The sequence below is a fragment of the Cyprinodon variegatus genome, unplaced genomic scaffold (genome assembly GCF_000732505.1).
Source record: "Cyprinodon variegatus isolate N-32 unplaced genomic scaffold, C_variegatus-1.0 Scaffold36, whole genome shotgun sequence".
NCBI lineage: Eukaryota > Metazoa > Chordata > Actinopteri > Cyprinodontiformes > Cyprinodontidae > Cyprinodon > Cyprinodon variegatus.
Window position 1 is genome coordinate 1,767,145 of NW_015150489.1, and position 23,892 is coordinate 1,791,036.

Genomic DNA, 23,892 nt, shown 5'->3' on the forward strand with positions numbered 1-23,892 from the left:
ATGGATGGATGGATGGATGGATGGATGGATGGATGGATGGATGGATGGATGGATGGATGGATGGATGGATGGATGGATGGATGGATGGATGGATCTGACATGCTAAGTCAGGATATGCAGATTGGTCTTGGAAGTCGCTTCTGTAATCATTTTCAAAGTTGCAATCTAAAGAGTGACTCAAACATAGACAGCTGTATGGAGTTTGTATTACTTTACACCAGAACCACAGTAATGGGAGAAATGAGAACTGAACATCTGTCTTTCTTTTTAAGTGTGTGGTGTCAAGAGTCCTTGCCATTAAAGGCACTGCCCTTACTGTACATTGGTTAAGCAAAAAAAACAGAAAACTGTAGTAGAATGGGTATAAAATTATGCTTGATCTGTATTTACAAAAATAAAATCAGTCCGTATTTAAAGTAGAATACAGCAGTTGGAGTAAGTATTATTCACACATCTACTAAACGTCTCTAAGAACAGTTCCATTTTTAAGTGCCCTAGAGTTATAAATAATTGGCCAGCTGCCTCTTCTTTTGAATCTGCTCCTCAGTCGAGTGCAATTCTTTCATTTTTTGATCAAGTTGAGCTACTGAGAGAGGCAAAGATTTCTCATTTTCTAAAATTCAGTTAAGATTACTTTACAGATGTTGACTCCTATACTGGTACCTATGCATTTGTATTCATTTTAATGAGTTTGTAACAGTAAGACATGAAAGTTTTTTTATTTGTTTTTGTTTAAGGCCATTATAGTATACTATTTATTATTTTATTGATCAAAATTATTATATTTAGTGATCAAAGAAACCAGTGGGTTTGTGTGCATAGCTGCTAAGAAACATCAGCAGACTTACCAGATGAGCCACATTGTGACAGAGAGCCATCGGATGTTTGGAAAACGAAGAAGGTCACAGATGTTGTGGGCCTTTTTTTTTTCATTCTTGCTTCCATCCTGTGGGAAAGCAGAGCGTTAGGAACAAAACACACTTCTTAAGTAGAACTTAAATTAAATAATTAATTTGAGGGCTAAGCCACTATGTTGCCACCTGCACACACTGCACATCTGCAATGAGTATAGATTTGTCTCTTATTAGATGGTAGCAGGAAGTTGCCCGGAAGAAAAAATTACATATTTTTAAAATCTACATTTATAGTTTGAGGCCTTTGCGTCCTTTAAACTGATAATAGTGGTGCTGTATGTAGAACAGGATCTTTGTAACCCTAATGAAGGTCTTGCAATGTTTCTCAGAAGGAGAAAAGTGCTGCATTCTAGGTTGGGGGGCATTCTTTAACTACAGACTGTAATTTTCACATATTCTTTAATTATTATGAGGCTGAGTCATATTAGGTGGAGAATGTTCCAACAATAAAATAGGTAAGTACAACAGATTGTCGACTGGTCTTAGTGCGTGCTTTGACTGGGCCATTCTCACACACAAATAAGGCTTTGATCCAACCCAAATCTGTATCTTTGGCAGTACATTAAGGGCTGTTACTTTTTAACAGTCTGTAAGAGATTAATGTCTAAGAATAACCTGGTTTAGCTAAACCTTTCTTTTTAGAGCAAGTCTTTACAACCTCTGGCCCCAGCTGATAAAGGCACCCCTATCATACTGTGGTAAACACCTGTAACTAGAAGAAACATTCACTTGGGATGGAGTACATATACAAAGATGTATAGCAAGTGTTACAGTATCCAAATATTACAGCTGTAGGACAGGGAATTTGATTCATATAACAAGACTATGAAGGGTCTAAAGTAATTTTTATTTTTTTTGGTTTACTTTGGTTATTGTATCTAATATTTTATTAGACAGCTAATGGTTGGTAATACCTTTGTGCTCTTACCATTAGTGGGCTAAAGATGAGAGCTGGAGGTTCAATCTTGTTTACTTTGGCAGCGTTTCTGATTATGGCCTCAGCTTCCTCTACTTTGCCCTGGGAAAGCAACCATCGAGGAGACTCTGAAATGAACCTGTCTCATTTTGAAACAATGCGTGAGAGAGAAAGAGCGAGAGAGAAAAAGAGAGAGAGAGAGAGAGAGAGAGAAAGAGAGAGAGAGAGACCATGAACTCCTTTTATTGGTCCAATATTTCATTATAATACAAACTCACAAGTGAATCATATACATACACTCATCCTAACAGTCTGAAACCCCCCCCCCAAAAAATTAAAACCCTCAAAAACTGAGAGTAAGCAATTCATCACTTACACAACATAAAATATCTCTACCTCCCCATTTACAAATTAACTTTTTCAAGTCTGACACCATCTTATAATAGGCTAACTCTGTCCTAAGATGTGCAGCTACCAGCCCTACAGAACCTTTCTCCTTCATTTTATTTCTCCTGCTGAGCCAAATGCTCATCTTTGCCTGACCAAACAAAAAATTAACCAGACAAATATATATATATAGAGAGAGCGCAGATATCAGCAATGATATAAAAGTATTATAATCACAGTATGCGATCATGTTTGATCTGCCTCACTGCTTATGTGGCTGTTTTATTTTGTGTCCATGGAAACTGAGATTTTTAGTTAACAATAAACAAGTGGCAGTTGGAGACAGGAAAACACAGAACCTGAATCTTCCCCTCCATACACAGTCAGGCAGCAGCCTTTCACTTTAAAATGAAGGGTACAGCGGCTCTCATCTGAAGAAGCCGCCTCAAGCCATATGAACAGCTTCACTTTAGATCGCACTCACCTGCAAAAGCCTGAGAAGGCAGTCATGTAAGCACTAATGTAAGCAGTAACTTGTAAGCACTCTGATGGAACAGTTTCTGTCAATGGTTTTGTTCCCTGTCTTTGCTAGATGATTGTTAAGAGTTTCAGATGTTTTGAATGTGTTTTGAATAAAGATTTTGACCAGAACATTTTGTGGTGCAATCTAAACATACTGTATCACACTGGTAGAAATCACACAGGTAAAATAAAAGGGATCAAATGTGACTGGAGCAGGTATGGAAAGACAAATCTGCATATTTCATAAATGAAAATCTGGAAAGATCTCTATATTTCAAGGGCCCGTCTTCCTCCTGAGGAGCGTCAACGCCCTTTTAGGGAGGGATTGTACCTGTAGAATGTTCTTATAAACCAAGGCTTAGATCAGACTGGGGAAATATTGTGCATGTAAATGTAGCTAATGTTCTTTTATAGGCGCCACGTGAAGTAAAGTTGTGCTTTATGAAATAAATGCAGGCCTAACTTTTGTATTAGTATTTTGGGTCAAGCTGCTGTTGTGGCAAGTTTTATAAAGAAGTAAAAAATATACATACAAATATACATTTATATATTTTTTACAAACGAACTCATTAACTGATTAATAGACCTCTTAGCTACAGCCTCCAAACAACATTTTCAACCTACAAAAACATTCAGACAAACAAATTTACCTACCAGAAAAGAGGGAGACAAACGCAACCTGCCAACATGAAGGTGACCTGAAGCAACCTCCAGTCTCTCAAGAAGAATGCCAGCAGGGGTAGAAGCATATAGCCCAAAGCAAAGAACAAACACACCCCTGCAGTGGAAAATAATGTTCGGACCATTGGGCCTAAAAGTTCTGATCCTGAATATGAAATGTAAAATTCATGTTACATTTATGTATATTTTGGGATGATGGAGGTTGGAAATAATAGAAAAGACATACTGTACCTAGAACAAATGCAACCAGATAGTTGGAAATTTGCACCAGTCCAAGAAGAAAATATAAGGCAACAAACATGATCCAGCTTGAAGAGAAAATCTGGATCAGTGTGATCACCACTTGTAGTGCTATGGTGGCAAACATTATTGGTTTTCTTCCAAATCTGAAATTAATACGAAGCAGAATCAGTTAACTTGTGGGTAAAACAATGATAGTCTGTATAGAGTGGCATTGTTGTGTGATGAAGATAAAAAGTACTAATTCTGTACAGCTACTTTTATTCTATAAAGACAAAAGAACACTCAGAAAATATCCCTAAATGCACCAAGGAGCATTATCACAGATCCTTCCTCCTAGCAGCTGGAAGACTCTATAACCACCACTGTTCCCAACAACCTCAATAAGTTGTTACATTGATGCTGACTTTGCACATTTTCTATTTTAGTCAGTTAAATAACATGCTACTGTCATTTTGCACATCTTTGATGTTGTTGCTATTTTCAAATATCCATTACTGTAAAAATGTCCATAGCTGTAGTTACTTATTTTCCAGGTGCATAGTTTTATATTACTAAAACACTTTACAGTACAGTCATTTATTGTTTATCTTTTAACTCTTCACTATTATGTTATTCTTATAGAACAATAATAATACAAAGCATTATTAATATTTTTGGTGATGGTTTTTGGGACCATTGGATTATTAAGTAAATTTCTGTGGCTCAAACTAAATTGAAAGTTTTATTGGTTTACCTGATCAGTGAATCCAAATAAGACCAATTGTTTTGAGTAGACTAGTGCTAGCTCCACCCTCTGATTTTACATTTTGAAACTTAAGGATTAAACCCAATATGAATTGATATAATTAAATGCCATTATAAATTTGATAATATATCTAATCAATCATCTTTGAATTAAATATGTGCCTAGAGAAGTAATCATTACATTGGTTTTCATATTTTTAAACTCCATGAAGTTTTACATATACTGTATATAAACCCTAACCAGACACTCCTTTGAATGAAAATTAAAGTTGTTGTCAAGAATTAATTGGATGTGAACAAAATATATCATGTAATTTTAAGAGTAGGCCACGGTTAAAGTCAGTCCATTATTGTTACCAACTAAATGTTTATTTTTCAACCTGTCAGAGAGTTGTCCAGAAATGAAGGAGCCTGCAAGAATACCACCGAAATACATAGAAGAACTGAATGGCTTCTTCCAGCTTTCATCACACACCAGGTTCCACTGTGAAAAGCAAACAAATAAATAAATAAAATCATGTAGGAGGTCAAGACATAATAAAAAAAATAGTGACATCACTAAGTCAGTCCTTAAGTCAATTTATTTTTTTCTTTGAATCAACAGCACTAAATGACAAAAATTATGTTCCAGGTGTGTCAATACTTGCAACCACGCCCGCCGACAGGGTGGGGGGGTCGTATGGTTAGATGTGGGCCAGTTGTCCTGGGCCCAGGGTAGAGGGGGGCCCTGAATCAGCCCCCTTCATCTTTTGCAACAAATATATTTTTTCTAAGATGTTTGCAAGGAAATTGGATCTATATTCTAAGATTTCATAAAATCTTTTCCCATTATTACTTTCTTCCGATTATCCACTGCAGGACTGCAAAGTACCTCCATGTGCCATTCCTTGTAACTGGTTATGCCCGATGATGCAGTTCCTCTGAAGTTTGTCAAGCTGCTATATTGGCTGCGAGGCAGGTGGAGACAGGAAAATACAGAACCTGAATCTTCCCCTTCTTACACAGTCAGGCAGCAGTCTGTCAATTTAAAATGAAGGGTATAGCTGCTCTCACCTGAAGAAGCCGCCTAAGGCAAATGAACAGCTTCACTTTAGATCGCACTCACCTGCAAAAGCCTGAGAAGGCAGTCATACTGTAACTTGTAAGCACTCTGATGGAGCAGTTTCTGTCAAGGGTTTTATTCCCTGTCTTTGCTAGATGAAGTTATGATTAAGACCACACCAATGGGAATTGTTAAGAGTTTGAGATGTTTTGAATTTGTTTTGAAGAAAGATTTTGACCAGAACATTTTGTGGTGCAATCTAAACATATAACACAGGTAGAAATCACACAGGTAAAATAAAAGGGCCCAAATGTGACTGGAGCAGGTAAGCCAAATCTGCATATTTCATAAATGAAAATCTGTAAAGATCTCTATATTTCAGGGGCCCATCTTCCTCCTGAGGAGCGTCAGCGCCATTTTAGGGAGGGATTGTGCCTGTATTATGGTCAGTCAGGCCATCTAGTCTCCAGCTGCCGAACAAATAGAAGCATCCCTCAAAAGAAAACAACCTTGGTGAGTTGTTCCCCCTTTCCTATTAGTCCCACGCATGCACATCCCACTATTTTACTCTCCACTTCTAAAAAGAATGTTCTTATTGACTCTTGTGCTGATACCAACCTGATTGATGCTCGCTTTGCAGAACATTAACCCTGAAACGTATCCCCCTTGAGGAACCTCTGCAGGCCACGGCTCTGGATGAACATCATTTGTGCTCAGTCTCTCATCACACTCAACCTGTCAAGATTACATTCCCCGACCATCATTCTGAGATGATTAAGTTTCTTCTAGCAGACTTCCCTGAGCATACAGTAATCTTAGGTCATCCCTGGCTAGTTAAGCATAATCCAAATATTGATTGGACTACAGGTTCTATTTTGTCTTGGAGCTGTGTATGTCTCCAGAACCAGTTGGGTTCTGAAAATGTTTTTTCCACTTTATTAGCCCCATCTGCCTTAAAGGATATGGACTCTGGTAGTCCTGATCTATCCAAGGTTCCCACCTGTTGCCATGATCTTAAAGAAGTGTTCAGCAAGTCATTCACTAATTCATGGTCCCCTCGTCAGCCATATGACTGTGCCATTAATTTACTGCAGAGAAACGTACCCCCCAAGGGACATCTTCATTCATTGTCCCTATCAGAACAGCACAGCAGGCCATGTAACATTACATAGACTCTGCTCTCCAGTCTGGCATCATTTATCCATCTCCATCCCAAGCGGGTGCTGGGTGACTTCACCAAAAAGAACGGGTACCTGTACTCCCTCTAATCTCTTCTGCTTTTGAAATTTTGCAAGGTGCAAAGTTTTTTACGAAGTTCGACTTAAGATTGCTTATCATCTGGTTAGAATTAGAGAGGGAGATGAGTGGAAGACTGCTTTAATACCCCTAGAGGACATTATGAGTATCTTGTTATGCCTTTTGGACTCACTAATGCCCCAGCTATTTTTCAGGCTCTAATAAATGATGTGCTCCAAGAAATGCTCAACACATTTGTTTTTGTGTACTCTGATGAGCAGTCCCACACTATGCAAGGTTCCACAGCATCTTCTTCAACACAAACTCTATGTGAAAGAAGAGAAGTGTCACTTCCATGTTCCCAAGGTGTCTTTCCTTGGCTTAATCGTGGGTCAGGAGGAGATGCAGATAGAATCGGCCAAGGTGGAGGCCGATTGCCCAATCCCAGCTTCAAGAAAGGAGGTACAAAGGTTACTGGGGTTGGCAAATTTCTATAGGAAGTTCATAAGGGGTTTCAGCACTATTGCAGCACCTCTGCATTCCTTAACTTATCCTACTTCTAAGTTTCTGTGGTCTACTGGATAATGCCTTCCAGGAAACCGTTTTAGAAGGTAACACCACCATTCTCACTGTGGATGACAGATTTTCTAAAATGACTCACTTCATTCCTCTTGTTAAGTTGCCTGCAGCAAAGGAGACTATTCAGGTTTTGATGTCTAATGTGTTCAAGATTTATGGTTTTCCTGCTAACATAGTGTCTTAAAGAGGCCCTCTTGTCAGGTTACCATCCTCAAACCAATGGGCAATCTGAATGACTAAACCAGGAATTAGAAACTGGTCTGCACACCTGTCTACCGGGTAGGCCAAAGAGTCTGGTAGTTCACTCAGAATCTTGCCCTTCGTACAGACTGACATAAGCTATCTCCAAGATTTATTGGACCATTTCCTGTGCCTAAGGTTATTAACCCTGTAGCTGTAAGACTCAAGCTCCCCAGGACTATGAGATGTCATCCCATGTTTCATGTCAGCCACATTAAACCGGCCAAACAGAGCAAGTTGGTCCCTGCCACTAAGGCTCCCCCTGCCCCCCGGATTGTTGATGGTGAACCCGTGTACTTGGTTAAAAAAACTTCTGGCTGTTATCCATCAGGACCGTGGACGTCAGTTCCTTGTCGACTGGGAGGGATATGGTCCGGAGGACAGAACATATTAGCCAGTAACATTCTAGACCCATCTCTCGTTCAGGACTTTTTTGACCGGCAACCAGACACTCTTGGTCCGTCTGGAGCCAGACTTTGTGAGAGGGGTAATGTCAGGGACAGTCCTGACTAGTTAAGTTTACATGTGTCACCAGTTGTTTTCACTTCCTGTTTTATTTTGTATTCATGTTCTATCTAATTTTAAGCCACTTCACTTCCTGAGTTCCTCCCTACAATCGGGATCTACCACACCTTAATGTGAATTACCTGGAGTTTGTGATTCTCCTTTGTTTGTTGCCCTATTTGTTTTTCAGTCATGCAGCTTCCATTTGCCAGTTCATTTTTGTCCTTTGAGTCAAGCTTTCCAGCCTTTTGGATTTGAAATGAGCTTTTTTGCAATTTTGTTTGTGGACCTTTCCCTGCCTCTGTTTTTGCTACTTCTAGTTACTTCGGATTTTTGATGTTTGACCACAGTGTATTAAATAAATATTGAACTTTGCTCCACTGTGTCAGGACTTGCATTTGAGTCCTCTGTTCCTGAGCCGTAGGACACTACATGTAAATGTAAACATTGAAATGTTACTTGAGATGTGTTAAATACTGTAAATAAATAAACATGTTTTTTCCCTTAATAAATAATTAAATGTTTTTAAATATTTAGTTAACTATTAAATATGTTACTCTAGTCAGTTCTTTAGATTTTGTCCCGGGCCAAATCAAGCCTGTCAGCAGGCCTGGTTGTAACCTTTGTCTAATTTGTTTTACAACTCACAGGGCCTGATCTTCAAGAAAATTTGCATACTAAACGGTGTCAAAATAGTTTGCACGCACAAAGCTGATCTGGAAACAAAGTCCAGTGGATTGTTTTTTGACTTTTTTGGTTTACCCTTAACTTTTAACAGTTTACTCTGAGTTGCTGTGGGAAGAGGAGGATACCGAAGCCCTCCCCTGTGTTCTTTGTTTTGCTCTATGTTTTTGGCTTCTTTTGGAGCCTCTTTTTGTATCTCTTCCAAAGTAAGTTAGAATATCCACGTTTAAGTAGGCTACTTACATGTTTTACATGTAAGTACTTAAACGTGGATGCTAGTCACACCCTTTGAAAATGGGATATTATTGTCAAAATAGAAGAGGAACTGACACTGAGCACTGAGCATTTAATACAGTATATATTATTATTATATATTATATTATAACCTCACCTTACATGTTGTACATCTAAGATGTAGTTACTGTGTTTAACCCATTTCATGTATTTTATTTAGGGCTGAAACAATTCATTGGATTAATCAATTATTGAAATAATGTCAACAAATTCAGTAATCAATTAAATGTTAACTGGAGTATAGATAGATAGAGCTAAAAATATCTTTAGCTCACGGCGCGACCCACTTAGAGCAGGAATTATACCAACATTGTAAAAAAAATGAAAAACTTTGCATTTTAGACAAGATATGTTTTCGTCTGTCGATATTCTCCTTCCAGAACTCCTCTACTGCTGCAACAATGCTGTATTGTAAATTATAAACATGTTATTCACATGTAATTGTTGGTAGGGACAAGTAGATTGGTCCAAAATTTTGGTAGGGACATATCCCTATGGTCCCTATATATGCAAACCTACGACCATGCTTTAACCCAGCTTTTAGTGACATTAAACAGTCCTCAACAAACCTAATGGCAATACCCCTGGTGTTGCAACATCTGCACAAGTTAAGTTGCTCCTTAAAAAAAAATTATGTAATGCATAATAAATACAGCAATTATTCTAAGTAATTCATTGGACTGAGAGAAAGTGTGTGCACATGTGAACATATTTGGAGTGTAAGAAATAACAATAGTAGAATAATATCTCTTGGTAAAGCACCACAAACTACAAGAGTGCTTAGCAATTACATGTGTGGATAAAAAAAAAGCAATAATAACAATACCTGGACTTAAATTCTGCAGCATGTTTATAAAAAAAAAAAAAAAAAAAAAAAAAAACACGGGTTATTAACAGCCACTAGAAAACGTCCATCACCACCCCACAAACAGCTCTGCGACATAATTTTCTCCCATATATCTTCACAATTTCAGATAATCTCTCCCCATCACCTGTCATAATTGTCTTAAAAAGTGCAAACTATGGATGTTAGCACTTTTCCCCCTGCGATCACAAGGATTTTGGCAATTTGGGACGATCTGCAATTTAATTAACACACAAGAAAAGTTGGGGAAAAATGTCTTCTAATTTGCAACCGCAAGATCTGCTCTACCTAAGCAAACAAGTTTGCAAATGTTCTAATCCTACATGCGAATCTTTTAAAGGTCAGGTGAAAAGACTCCTGAATCACACAGCATGACTGGTTAGTGAATTTGCCTTACGTAAATTCTTTAATGAGTAAGGGATTAAGCAGATCTAATTTATTTTGGATTACTGACCATTTATCTAGCTTTCTACCAAAAAAATAATAATAACAAATTACTATAAAACATACAAAAATGAATTCTATATTTTAGTTTTAATGTAATTATCGAATTCTTTTTTTGTTAAAAGTCTGGAAGGAAAACACAAGAGAGCTCAATAATCCACGCACCTTAGTCACAATAGTAGATGTATACAAGCTGTGGTCAAACTCCCATCCGTCCAAGCAGCCTTCTTTCGGCACATTAGAAAGGTTCACGTCCACTCCAGGTAGCAAACCTGTTTCCGAATAATTCATCAAATGCTCCAGTTTGTATCTGAAGCATTTGCTGGGCACCAGATCCCCGCCGCGGCTCGCATCCTCCTCCAGCGGGATGCTGCTGTTTCTCCACGCAGCGCTGAGGTTCAGGTGCGCTGGCAGCATGCAGCGGTGCGCCGGCGTGCCCCCCAGAAACACCATGGACAGCGCCGTGAGTCCGTTAGGGATGAAGCTCAGGCAGAGCAGGAAAAACACCCGCTGCTGGAAAGGTCCCCATTCTCCCAGAAATGAGGTTGCAGACTCATAATCAACAATTCTGCTGGCATCAGATGCTACGGCGGGCATGGTGAAGTTGATAATGAGCACAGGATATCAGAAGGTGTGGTTTATTTCCAACTTTAGTCCCTAACTTATCCAATCCAACTGGTCTGATAGGATTTTTGTTATTTTTCCCTAGACTTCTGCCTTAGATAACATTTAGATCAGATTTCTTTATTTCTTTTTCCTTCTTACTAATATTATTGATTAATGATTTTTTTCAACACAGCAAATCCAACATGCTCAGATCAACACTGTCAGATTTGATTTTAACACCCTTGAAGTGTTTATATGGATCCAGACCAGCAAATGTTAATTTGACTCTTTTTGGAGAGTTGGCATTGTAACTCTTATTTAGTGTTAAATAATAAATCTTTTTGGAGTTGATAATTTAACATTTAATTACACCAACTAGGTGTTAGAAATGGAATATTGACACTCTCGTGGAAAGTTTTCCTAACTACATAGGAGTTATTCTATAAATATAAAAAAATTTACTTTTCTGAACATATAAAAATCCCTTTGGAAAAATAAATAAATAAGCAATGTTTTTTCAGCAAATATTTATTTCAAAAGTATCACAATTGGGAAATATTTTTTTCAAAACATGTAACAATGTGGAACCTTTGCCAATTTCAACCTCAATACTTTGCTTTGCAACAAAATTCTGAAGAGCACTAAATTTAAACCCAAAAATATTTTCATGCACTGCAGAGTAGGTTCATTTCTACAATTAAATCGCCGTTTGCTGCATCGATTTTTATACAGTGTAGGAGACAGTCTTCTGATAGCTGGGGATTCATGATGCTCCATGTGTTCACAATAACATTTCCCAAATCATTTTTTTAGGTGTATCGATGTTGATGAATTTAGCCAAAAAATACATAAAATATTTGTCTACAAACCCTTTTTTCAACACTATAGTTAACTCAAAGCTGAGAAAAACGGCAGAGGTTGAATCCTCGAGTAAAAAAACGAAAATATAAATATAATAGCTAATTTTACAGCAGAATATACTAAATTATATCCACATCTAGTGAAGGTGAGGAACAGTGGCGGATTTAGACCAAATTTACCAGGAGGGGCGGCATATTTTCATGGGGGCACAGAAAAGCGTGAGATAAAAAACAGCGCAAGGGATTCATATATTAAAAGAGCTGCATAAAGTGAAATTTATTTTCATTTAGGTTCAATAGAAATTCTATTTCTTATAAGGTCAATATACATTTATAATTTAGGAATTATTTTAGGAATTTAGGAATTATTTTCAACTTAATTTAAGTTGAAACTACTGTTTTCTATAAAATTTGAATTAGAACTCAAGAAAAAAGCTGTTAAATTCATCTGTAAAAATTAGAACATTTTTGTTTTATTTGTTGTGAAAAAAAACATTTAACAGATGAAAGCTGTGATCCTATCTTAATCCCACTGAAGCTATCACTTTATTGTTTTTGAATAATTAGTAAAACAGAATTTTTAAAGAAAAAATGAAATAGAGCCAAAGGACCCATTAGTATCCATGTCTGTTCCAGCGCATATCATCATTATAATTTCTTTTAAGTAACATGTCTTCAGTACAGGGGCCATAACAGGGCCAGAACATGATCTACAGGGGCACTGGCCCCCATTAGGCCCTGTCTAGAACCGGCCATGGTGAGGAATGATGACATCGTGGTGAGGTGCACTGTATGCTGAAGTCCCATGAAAGACAGAAAGTACAACCGATGTTCAAGGCTACAAGATTGAAAGTATTGAAAATTGAAAATAAAAGACCAATAGTGTTCTGTTTTGTGTTTAAGAAATTACTGTTAGTATATAAACAGTTGTTAAAAAGTTGCTGGCCTTAAGTGTGTATGTATGGGGCACGGTGCGGATCTGTTGTCCCCGGGGGGGCGGGGGGTTGGGGGATAAGCACCTCTCTGAAATGAGTTTTTGGAACTTGGGATGTCTGATAAACGCCATAGAATTAAAAAGCAAATAAAAAATGTAAACCATCTGAGAGAAATGATTTACCAGGCTGGGTTAAAGAGGTCTGTATGAGAGCAAAATGGAGAGCAAAGTTTTCCTCAGCTTTGTTTGGTACCTGTAGCATTGGAGGCAGAGTCTGTGAATGCACTCTTTTGGTGTCAAATCCACTAGGTGTTCAGAGTTGATAGACAAAGAGTTATTTTTTCCATTTCAACACCTCCAGATTTATTATGTAACACTATTTTTTGACGTGACACCACAGAGTTAGATTTGTATAATATAATTCTATAAAGAGCTAAATTGACACTGCCTTTGTACAAAGTCTACTAACACCACATTATTTAACACTTTTCAATTTGCTTTGTAGTTCGGGGAACTTAATTAGGTTCTAATGCAGACCATGTTCAGGTATCAGTCAAACAGGGTCAGTTTTTCTGATAAATAATACGCCTGTTTTCTGAGGGTGTCATGCCTCATGCAACAGGCACCAGTGCCTATAAGCAGTCTAATTTTCATCCATGACATATGACCTCATTCTCTGGGGACTTTGCAAAATCCATGTTGTTTTTTGTGAACAGAAGTAATCTTAAAAAAAATAAAAAGCTCAAATGTGTGCTAAGGCTGCTACACTGAAAACAATAATGCAACCACTTTTGGCATTTACTTAATCATATTTAGTTACTTTAACACAATTGTTTCATGTTAGCAGGGTAGGATATAAAACAATTGTGTTAAAGTAAGTTTTTTCAGTGTACTAGCACTTTACCTAATGCAGAGGTGAAGCTGAAATCCTTTTTGTGCTTTCTTGACAAAAGATGATTAAAGCTATTGTTTACAGGGTAAATAACCCCATGGCTTGGAGTAGTTAGATTTGAATTTCATCAAACAGCTCATCCCTAATGTATATCTCAAGCAAATAAATATTATGTTAAAGCAGTTCTGGGAAACAAAAAAAAACCCAGTAATTGCTCTTTCTAAGAATTCCAGAGTATAGTAATGACATACTACCCATAAATCCTCTCATGTAGCTTCCTCTGAGAATCATAACATTAGCTAAAGTAGTCATTTAGCCTGACTTACATTTTACCTGCCTTTTCTTTTCCCTATTTTTATGTCTTTATTTATTCCTGCACTACTTCAAACCGGTGTAAACAAGTAGTTCAGACAAAACTGCACCAGTTCTTGATGAATGACTTAATAAACAAGTTTTGCAAGTGCACTTGTACTTAAAGGAAAGAAAGAAATTCTTCAGAAATTGCTCCAGAAATTCTTGGAATGTAAAAATAGATGTGATGTAATCTTTTCTTTAAACCTAAGCTGATCAGAAATGCAAAAAAAAAAAAAAAAAGCCAGACTGAGGACACCTTTACTGATAGAAATGAGAATATCCAGCTGCAAGTATGTTAGATAGAAATCAGATTTTATTAAACGGTTCATTGCTTATTAACATTGAGAAATAAAATCCATGTGCAAACCGGAGTATAAACAGAAATCAAGAAGCAGTTCTGTGTAAAAAAAAATACATGATGTGTCCATGAACACAAGATGCAGTTGTGTGATAAATCTAGGATGAGTTGTCTCTACTTACAGCCTGTTTGTGGGGATTTTTTTTTTTATGTTTGGGTTACAAAGCTGGCTGAAAATGGCAAATGATTATACCTGTTTTTAGTATTCCCTGGTGAAGTTTAGAGACATTTTTCAAAGTCCTTTGAAACAAGAAGAGACTTTCTTTAACATTGTCATAGAAAACTTTTTTGATGTTTTTTTTTTTTTTTCCTTACAGACAAAACACACCATGACCTCAATTTAAAACATCACATTTAAGTGGATAATTCTGTACAAACATAACATGTAAGAAAAACACACAAAAAAACAACTTGTTCAGTGATTTACTTTCTCCCTTGTCCCATTGTCCTTAATGAGTTACCAAAATATCAAACTTTTCTTCTTGAGGTCACTCTTTCTTCCATTCTAACTGTTGCTGGAGTGCAAGTGCAAGACAAGCAGATAGTTGCCACCTTACCAGTAATATCTTATAGTTTTAGTGTTCTTCAGTTCTAGATGAGGTTTATGTCAAATGTAAAGGCTGAGGTCCAGTTTAGCTTTAATAATACGTCATAATTTTTAATAATTAAGACAACAACCTACAGTATGTTACAGTTTAAGATTTGTCCCTCAGTGGATCACACTCTACATGTAGGCCTATTACAATGCAATAAAAAACAGCATTTATTTAACTAATTTCATTTTAATAACTTCCTAAATAATATTGTAATATTACAACTGTTCTAAAATCCCATTCTTTGAGAACTTAACATTCGCTGTACATTTCCTGTACTTGTTTGACAAGACAGTTAAGCTTTACCCCAGATAGTGCAGCTGACACTACTCTGCTTTTCATAACTCCTTACACATGCATTCGTTTCCCTATATCGCCCCCTGATGGTGATTTATATAAAACGTCTCTATTATTTATAATAATGGGCTTTAAAGAAAATGATGGTTTTAAACGATTTAGTCCTTTTTATTCTCATAGTGACTAAATGGAGCTAAAATACAGGCAACACGATGATGTTGCCATCAAGTATGTTTTGAACAACGAGGCTTTTAAATGTTTTTGGAAAATGTAAGTATGTGTGATAGACCATAGTTTTTTCATCAGTATTCATTAAAAAAAACAAAACCCTTCCGTTAAATATAGATTTTTTTTGTTTTTTTTTGTTTGTTTCTGTTGGTTTGTATTTTAATCCAAATGTATTGTCTTTCTGTGTTTAACATTTAAAAATACTTCAACTATACTCCTGAAAGTACTTCTCTTCAGGGCTCTGCATGTAAACAGAAACTAGCTAACTGTAGAGTTGAACGAGGTTCAAGCCACTGATGAAGGGATCTAGAAGAGGGAGCTGGCTTGCATTCAACAACAATAGAACAACTCCCAATAAGTTTTGTTGGAAAGGTTCAATGAAGAAAATATAATAACAGGTATGACTATCAAGCAAGTTAATACTATGTTTTTTTGCACCAAAATTGTTAAAGTTAAAGATAATTTTGTGGAAAAGATGAATGAATTTCTAGCTTGACACACAAATACAGTTGTATGCAGTTTTGGATATACCCTTTTGAGATTAACTAATAACCTTTGTTGTAAATAGTTCCAAGAAGATGCAAATGCATATAAGAAAACAGATAACAGTTCCACCGTAATGTGGTTACTTTGCAATATTTCTCATCAGCTGATACAAGAAAGGTACCCAGCTAATTATCTATCTTTTTTCTTTGTTTCTTTGCTCAAATATTTTTTTGCTTAGCGAAAAAAAATCAGTTTGAAATTAATTAATTTTACAATAAAAGCTTTTTTCTCATTATATGTGTAACAATAGTAATTTATATTACTCGTACAATCCCTACAATACATAAAATAAAATGTAAAAGATGAGTACAAAGGAATGGTATCAAACTGAGATTGAAAATAATGAGAATTATCCCGTCTCCCATTAAGATATGATGCAATCATGCAAAATCCCCAAAAGGGGGGGGGGGACATAAGGTGGTCAAGTTGAGAACTAAACATAAATTCTATGAAAGACCCTTATCAGAATAGTCCTCCTGGTTGGGCAGTATGCAGCACACCTACCACTACAAAAAAGTGTAAACTTGACTCAAATTGGGACTGTTTTTTTCTAATCATGGTTTGGGATGGTAACCCTTAAAAGTGAATACAAGAAGATTTTATTACAATTTTACAAATGCGTTTTCTACAATAGAAGTGTTAAAAAGTAAAGGTTTATTTAGCCCACTCTATATTCAATCAGAAACAATGTAGAAAAATATTGACAAGAAATGTGTGACAGTTGTACAGGTTTATATAACAAAAATTTAAGGTAAGTTGAAAAACTTTCCATGCTAACCTTTGTTTATGTTCCCGTACCATTGTGAGTCTATCAGTGCAATCAACTATGGCAGCGTTACATTAATGGAGAAAAAGTATGTGGAGAAAAGAGAAAGCCCTTGTACTCATACAGTGGATGTATGACCCCTGTATGATTTTTCAAATCAAAGAGGGATTATCTCATACATGAGCTTCATCACCGCTCATTTGTTTGAAGTCAGATTTGCTCCGTCTGACTAGAGACCTCACTTCAACAGCTTTTCCCTCCTCCTTAGTATGTGTTAGGATGTAAGGTGTCTTCTGACAACACCTGGAGAAATAAATGAATGCAAAGTTATCAAACAGCGAAAAAAGCTAAATTTCTCCATGTCTTTAGTATCTAGTAGAATGGACATAAACTGCATCACATGATTAAAACAATTTAAATTTGTCTCCACACATTTCTCAAATTATAAAGAATTTTGAAGGTAACTTTGCTTACACACACCTCCTCAATTATGCCTAAATATTGTCAATGGGGTGGACTCCTGGAAACACTGACTTATTGCCCTTTATCCACCTTGTGCTTTAATTCATATTTGTCAATTATGATTAGGGACACTGGTCATTCTGGAAGCCCCATCTGTACTTCTTTCCATATGAGGCCATATATTATGTACAGTAAAGTGCAACAGTCACTACTGCAACAAAACACCCAAATAATGTACTTTACTGCTGGGTGGGTGCTTTCAAGCTTTAAAACTTCTAATTATTTTTACTCCCTAAAAGTAGTGATTCTTGTTAAACCTTATTATATCTTATATTATAAACACCTCAATATTTTCTTCATTGGAATTAGTCTCCTTGTACTTAAACAAGGGATGCATTGATCTGTTGTTGATATCTGAAATCGGTCTGATATCAGCCAAAAAATGAAAATCAGAATAGATTAGTCTGCCTCTAAAATCTCGATTATTAGAAAGCTTATAGAAATACTTGACGCCTACCTGCTTTTATTTAAGGTTTATGTAACTCTTTGGAGAATAATAAATGGGTCAGTTCTGTTAAATGATGTTAACTATTCTTCTCTGTTTAAGTAATATCATGTGATCTAGCATTTTCTATTATTCCACACTATTGAATGAGAAAAATAAACATGTATGATTCATGCTGATATCGTATTGGGTCAATATTGGCATTGGTCAATACTCAAAACTGCAATATCGGTATCGCATCGGAAAGAAAAGAGTTTAATCGGAACACCCCTCCTGTAATCTGAATTAATTTATTTTTTTCAAGAAGTAGCTTCTTCTTTTCTGAGTGCACATTCAGTCTATAAATTAATTGTTTATGTGGACAAAAAATCTTAGCAATCTCAGTTAGCAAAAGGTAAATAGTTCTTCATGCTCAAACTCAGTGTTATGGTTTACAATTAAAAAGATGATACATTGAATAAAGATGAGAAAAACAGTGCATTGGCTTTGCATTTACTGTAAAAACTGAATTTAATCATTTTAATCTTTTTCTTTCGCAAAAATATAGGGCAAACTGTTTTAGCTTCTTTAATCTGATTCAAAAATGAGGCTTCTAAAACATTTGATACATTTTAGATTAGATTAGATTCAACTTTATTGTCATTACACATGTACAGGTACAAGGCAACGAAATGCAGTTTAGGTCTAACCAGAAATGCAATAGCAGCAGGTGCAGGATAAATAATGGTTCCATAAATACAGGACATGGGCATTTCTACTGAATGAGTATAGACATGAATACTATTATAAATAATGAATATAATATATAGATCACTAGTGTTATGAACCAAATTTACAGCTGGATATGTACCGAATATAATATACAGATGGATATTACTATTAAAAAAAGGTTTTTACAGTTATGTACAATAGCATAATATACAGATTGGTTTTACTATAAAATAAATAAATAAAGTTTGGCCAGAAGCTATCTAAATTAAAGTGCAGTGGAAGGTAATTGCATATTACAGTTAAAGTACGTTATTGCAGATGTAAATGTAAACAATTGGTGCTGTGAATAAACAGTCGGCAGTGCAAATATAAGCAGTCGGCAGTGCAAATCAATAATCAGTCAAAGTTAGTAGTGCAAGATGCATATAAAGAGTTGTTACAACAGTAACAGTCAGGAGTGCAGGTGAACTTTACAGTCTTTAAAAAAAACAGAATAGCAAAATGGTGGTAGAAATACAAAGCAGATAATGGTTTTCTATTAGATGCAGGTGTAGGAGTTTTAGTCTTACCCAGGGAATTGTTGCATGTGACTAATAGTTTCCGGCAGTGGCATTCCAAAGCTCTCTGGCAGCAGGAGACTCAGCAACCCTGCCACAGTTGTGAGGCTTCCCATTAGGATGTAAGGCAGGTAGATGTAATAGGTTCCTGTTTTGTAACATTAAAGGAAAAATAACGATGGTGAAAAACAAGCTTGTCTACATTCAATGGACCGTACAGCTACTCGAAACAAAAAGATAAATAAATATTCAAAGACTTAAGTGGATTACACCATTTAGTGGATTACAAAGGATTTTTGTCCCAAAGTGGCTGGTTGTTCAGTGTATTTCTTGTAGGGGCTATTCTAAGTTGTTATGTGTGCTTTCCTCCCGGATCACAGAGGCAAGAAGACTGAAACAAGTAAGACTGGAGATTTTTAAGAGCAGAAGGTTGTGTTACACAAATAATGATTAAAATAGCAAAAGTATTCAGAGCTTTCATATATGAACTCCATAATATACCTATTATTGTCTATATCCACTTATCCATGCAAGGTAAGCTAAGGGTGACACCGTGCACAGTTAACCGGTACATAACAGAGCCACAAAGAGACTAACAGGAAAAACAATCCTGCTCACAGGATCACTCCTAAAGTATTTTAGAGAGACCAATTGGCCTTAACAAGCAGGCACAATGGGAGAGAGGCCAGACAAACACAGAAAGAACATGCAAATGCCTTTCAGAAACACCACAAGCTGAGTCTTCAAACCCAGAAATGTTCTGCTTCCACTCTTTAAATATGCAGCCTACCTCTGGTGGGGCTTATTTAGAAACAAACCAAAAATTAATTTATAATTTCGATGTGGTCAAGTTAATTTGGCTGCTGAAGTAACACTTATTTGCAACACTCTTAATGATACTTTTGCAACCTCATTTCCCCAATAGGACAGTATAGTCTTCTAAGATTTCACAAGATTCGTGTAGAAATCAGAGCAGCAGTTGAGATACAAATCAGTTCGGATATAAGTTTGGATGATTTGAGAAAATGCTTTGGATCATTATCCTGTAAAACAACAGAGCAACAACCACTGTTCAGTTTTCCAACATAGGATTCCAGATTACAAATTTGCATTTCAAAGAGCTCTTTTTATATCTTGCACTGTTAAGGTTCAACGGGACAGTGGAAAACTAGTATGACACAGTTGCTATATTTAACATTATTATTTGAGGTACTGCTCACTCAAAGTTGTGCTTGAAAGTTAACAACCCCTGTGATTATAGACAGCGAAAAATCAGCTGCCAGTAAAAAAAAACAGAAATTGACATAAGTAATAATAAACAATGAAATGAAAAAAAATTGAAATCCAGATTGGTGCATAGATTGTAATGATTTATATGTGCACCCTGGATAGTTTAACAGTCAAGTAAAGGGAAACCAACCATGGGTGCACACTAAGAGCAACAGTGTAGGACTCGATTCTAAGACCTTCTTGATGCAGGTCTATGACAGGGAGTTTGGGAATGTATTATTTTTGCTCCCCTACTTTTCTGAATGAGCTAAACCAATTAATTGTGTCAAATGTTTTTTGCGAAAATAAAGCGGCTGAAACTAAAACTTTTCCACTTGAGGAGTTGTGTTAAATGTGTCAGAGGATGAAAGACTTACTTAAATAAATAAAAAATGGAGCTATAATGCTTCCAATTCTAGAGGCCATGGAGCAGGCGCCAAAAGCTGTATTCCTCAGCACAGTTGGGTACAGCTCTGCGGTGTAGGCGTAGGCAACAGAGAAGGCAGTTGTTACAGCAAACTTCCCCATCATCTCAAATGTAATGGAGAGAAACACCAAATCTAAAGTGAATAAAAACATTAATTTGAACAGCATTAATCAGACAAAATCTCTAATTAAACTCAGCAGACAGTGGTTTCATACGTGCAGGTACGAGCTGTATGATGAGTAGAAATAATCCCCCTGAAGAGAGTGAAGCGAAGACACTCATTCGTCTAGAACACCAGTGAAACATAGCCCAGGACAGAACATAGGCTGGTATCTCCACAAGGGCCGACAGGAAGCAGTTGAAGTAGACATTCCCGTGGAGGTTCGACGTGTTCAGGGAAAGAGCAAAGTAGCCGATGACGAGGGTGTTCCTGTGAGCATGAAAGGGAAGCATGAATAAACACCTTTTATTTATTTTAACTTTACAGGTTATAACTTACAGTTATTTTAACGGTTCCAATGGCTCTGAGAAGCTTTTTTTTCTACATCAGAAAACCTTCCACTATTTAAAGTTGAGATTATTTCTTACAGTATACCTGAAGTGGCTTAAAAAAACTGAAGTGTTCTTAAATGTTTTCTATGTATAACATTTTTTTTGTTTGTTTTTATTATTTTTTTAGTTTTTAGTTTTGGAGTGTCTGATATATTGCTATTGCTAATCACTTTTAGATTCTCCTTAAACTGTCAGAATGAAAGACAAATTGAGACTTTTTTTCAAATGAAAATTATGTAGTTAAAAAATGCAGCATTACGCTTGGTATGTCTAACATGGTATTCGCTTGTAATGTTTCACAAATATCAAACTGCAGCTGTTTTCTCCACTCGACACGCAAAGAGTATCCATGCTGTGCAATAGGATAAAGCTGGTTTGATGAGAGCGGTTGCTGGACACCATTTAACATATCTTTGATGTTTATAGAAATGTTATGAAGTGTAATTTAGATGACACATGGACAAAAGGTGACACAGCAAAGCACAGTGCTGTATGTGAAAAAATTTGTCCCTGTGTATTTGTAACTGTAGTTGCTTGGTGGAATGTGGAGGCCCACTGGGACTCACCAGATCACCCACAGCGTGATCGAGATCCAGCGGATGTTTGGAGAACGAATCAGGTCACAGATGTTGTAGCTCCTCCTGTCCTCTGTTTTAACTCCATTCTGTGAAGCAGCAGAGCATGAAGAACAACAACAGACATCTAATTAACAAGCTGAGAAGTCAGTCAAGAGGTAAAGTAATTAAAGGGAGGGTTTTGAGTTCACTAATCCATGCTGAGTCATCTTGTGGTTTCAACCAGCATTGTAAAGTTTAGAGACTAATTCTTGTTTTTTTCTTGCGAAAAAACGAAATTGAAAACGTTAAAAATCCTATTTCACGTATTACTTATGAATCTCCGTAGGGTTTTAATCTAGGCTTTGACTAATTAAAACCATTCAATTTTAACTCTTGCTCTAATTATTGCCCCACTGTGTACATATACACACATAACAAGTGTGTGTATGTGTGTGCGTGTTTTTCCAACATTGTGGGGACTGATCTAGTGGGGACCAATGTCTATTCCCCATGAGTACAAATGCTGTTTTAAGGTAAGGTGGCAGGTTTAGGACTAAGGTGTGAATAGAGTTCAGGTTAGGATTAGGGTTAGGTATGAAACCATAGTGGTTAGGTTTAGGATAAGGTTTAGGGTAAGTTTTTAACCTTAGACGTGAGAACAGTTGTACAAAGTGAGGACATTTTGGCCGGTTCTCACAAGCTATTTTGCTAACAGTTCGGTTTAGGGCTAAGGTGGGTTAAGCTTAGGGTGAGGTATGTACTGGTGAGGGTTAGTTTTATTTTTAGGGTTAAGCAGTAGTACAGATTGTCAGCACATGGTCCACACTTCATATAGCAAGACGAGAGTGTGTCTTTGTGTGTCTGCATTAAGGCTGCACAATATATTGGAAATGTAATTTTATTGCAAGCACAAGCTGTGCAAAAAGCATACCCCAAAAAACAGCATAAACTGCATTCGATGGTTGGCTCAACTGTTTGCATTTATGCTCTACATTATTTTTTGTCAATCACACAGAGGGTTGAATTATTTTAAAAATAAAATTAAGGTTTCCACAAATTTGAAAGCACATGGAAAGCCATCTTGTTCCCCTCCTGATTCAGCCGAGACTGACTCGAAACCGAGCCAAAATGAATCAGCCAATCATGTTGCAGTATTATGGTTTAATGCAGAGCATAGGGCTATACTGTAACAAAATCAATACTCAAGCCCACAGTCAAACGACAGGCGCGTTCGAATTCATGGGCTTCGTCTTCCAAGCGCCCGGTCTACCTGGGTCTAGTGGGCCCTTCGAAGCTTTCACCACCGTACGCTCTGTCGCTTTGCAACCATGACAGTTGATACACAAAGCAGGAAAAGAATAAATACCAAACTTTTCAAAACTGTTTCTTTTTAATTTTTTTTATTGTTTTGATATTGTAAAGTGAACAAAAACTACACTAATGAGAATACCAGAGTGGAATATATGTGACAACCACCGGGAGCTTGAACAAATAAAAATAAACCTTAGTCAGTTAAAAAATTTTATGCGGTCATTTTGCACATCTCTGATGTTGCTGCTATTTTCAAATCTCCGTTACTTTAAAAATGTCCATAGCTGTATATTGGTTATTTAATCTCCAGGTGCACAGTTTTTTATATTGTTATAAAACTTTACAGTACCGTATTTTATTGTTTATCTTTTAACTCTTCACTATAGTATTACTCTTATATATTTTCTAAGGTCTACATTTGTGTGACCATTTTTTCTATAATCTTTTTTTCTGCTTGACAACACCAGAATTTCCCCATTGTGGAACAATATAGGGATTTTCTATTCTATTCTATTGTATAAAAAATATATCTGCAAAATCTCTTATATTTAACAAATAATACTTAGTTAAACAAAGAGTGCAAAATAGCAATTCAAAAATAGAAATCATATCAGATTTCTAGTCCCCACACTGAAGATATTTTAGAATTTGTCCTTAAATTACAGCCAAACCCATTTATAAAAACTTTTAGATAAATCAAACACTACCTGCCACATATCTGACTCAATAACAATTAAAACAAGTATTTTCATTCATTTCAGACGTAGCTATTCACATTCTTGTATTATATTAAACTTCCAATATTCACCACT

General features: G+C 36.3%; 2 protein-coding genes across 3 annotated transcripts in view; both read right to left on the reverse strand.

Annotated features, from left to right (window-relative positions):
* The window catches only part of LOC107104556 (solute carrier family 22 member 5-like), a 17,948-nt gene extending 7,056 nt beyond the window's left edge, over window positions 1-10,892 (reverse strand). The window contains exons 1-6 of the mRNA XM_015404573.1: window positions 10,461-10,892; window positions 4,788-4,891; window positions 3,652-3,806; window positions 3,394-3,565; window positions 1,843-1,969; window positions 849-946 (exon numbers count right to left, since the gene is read on the reverse strand). Coding sequence (XP_015260059.1) covers window positions 849-946; window positions 1,843-1,969; window positions 3,394-3,565; window positions 3,652-3,806; window positions 4,788-4,891; window positions 10,461-10,892 — 1,088 coding nt within the window. The remainder of the gene's footprint in view (window positions 1-848; window positions 947-1,842; window positions 1,970-3,393; window positions 3,566-3,651; window positions 3,807-4,787; window positions 4,892-10,460) is intronic.
* A 4,814-nt stretch (window positions 10,893-15,706) lies between these two features.
* The window catches only part of LOC107104656 (solute carrier family 22 member 5-like), a 20,113-nt gene continuing 11,927 nt past the window's right edge, over window positions 15,707-23,892 (reverse strand). The window contains exons 6-10 of one of the 2 annotated variants that reach the window (XM_015404716.1): window positions 21,779-21,876; window positions 20,876-21,090; window positions 20,611-20,706; window positions 18,977-19,112; window positions 15,707-17,032 (exon numbers count right to left, since the gene is read on the reverse strand). In XM_015404716.1, the coding sequence (XP_015260202.1) occupies window positions 16,903-17,032; window positions 18,977-19,112; window positions 20,611-20,706; window positions 20,876-21,090; window positions 21,779-21,876 (675 nt within the window). In that variant the 3' untranslated portion in view covers window positions 15,707-16,902. Of the gene's footprint in view, window positions 17,033-18,976; window positions 19,113-20,610; window positions 20,794-20,875; window positions 21,091-21,778; window positions 21,877-23,892 lie in introns of both variants that reach the window. The other variant, XM_015404707.1, reaches the window with a different exon arrangement.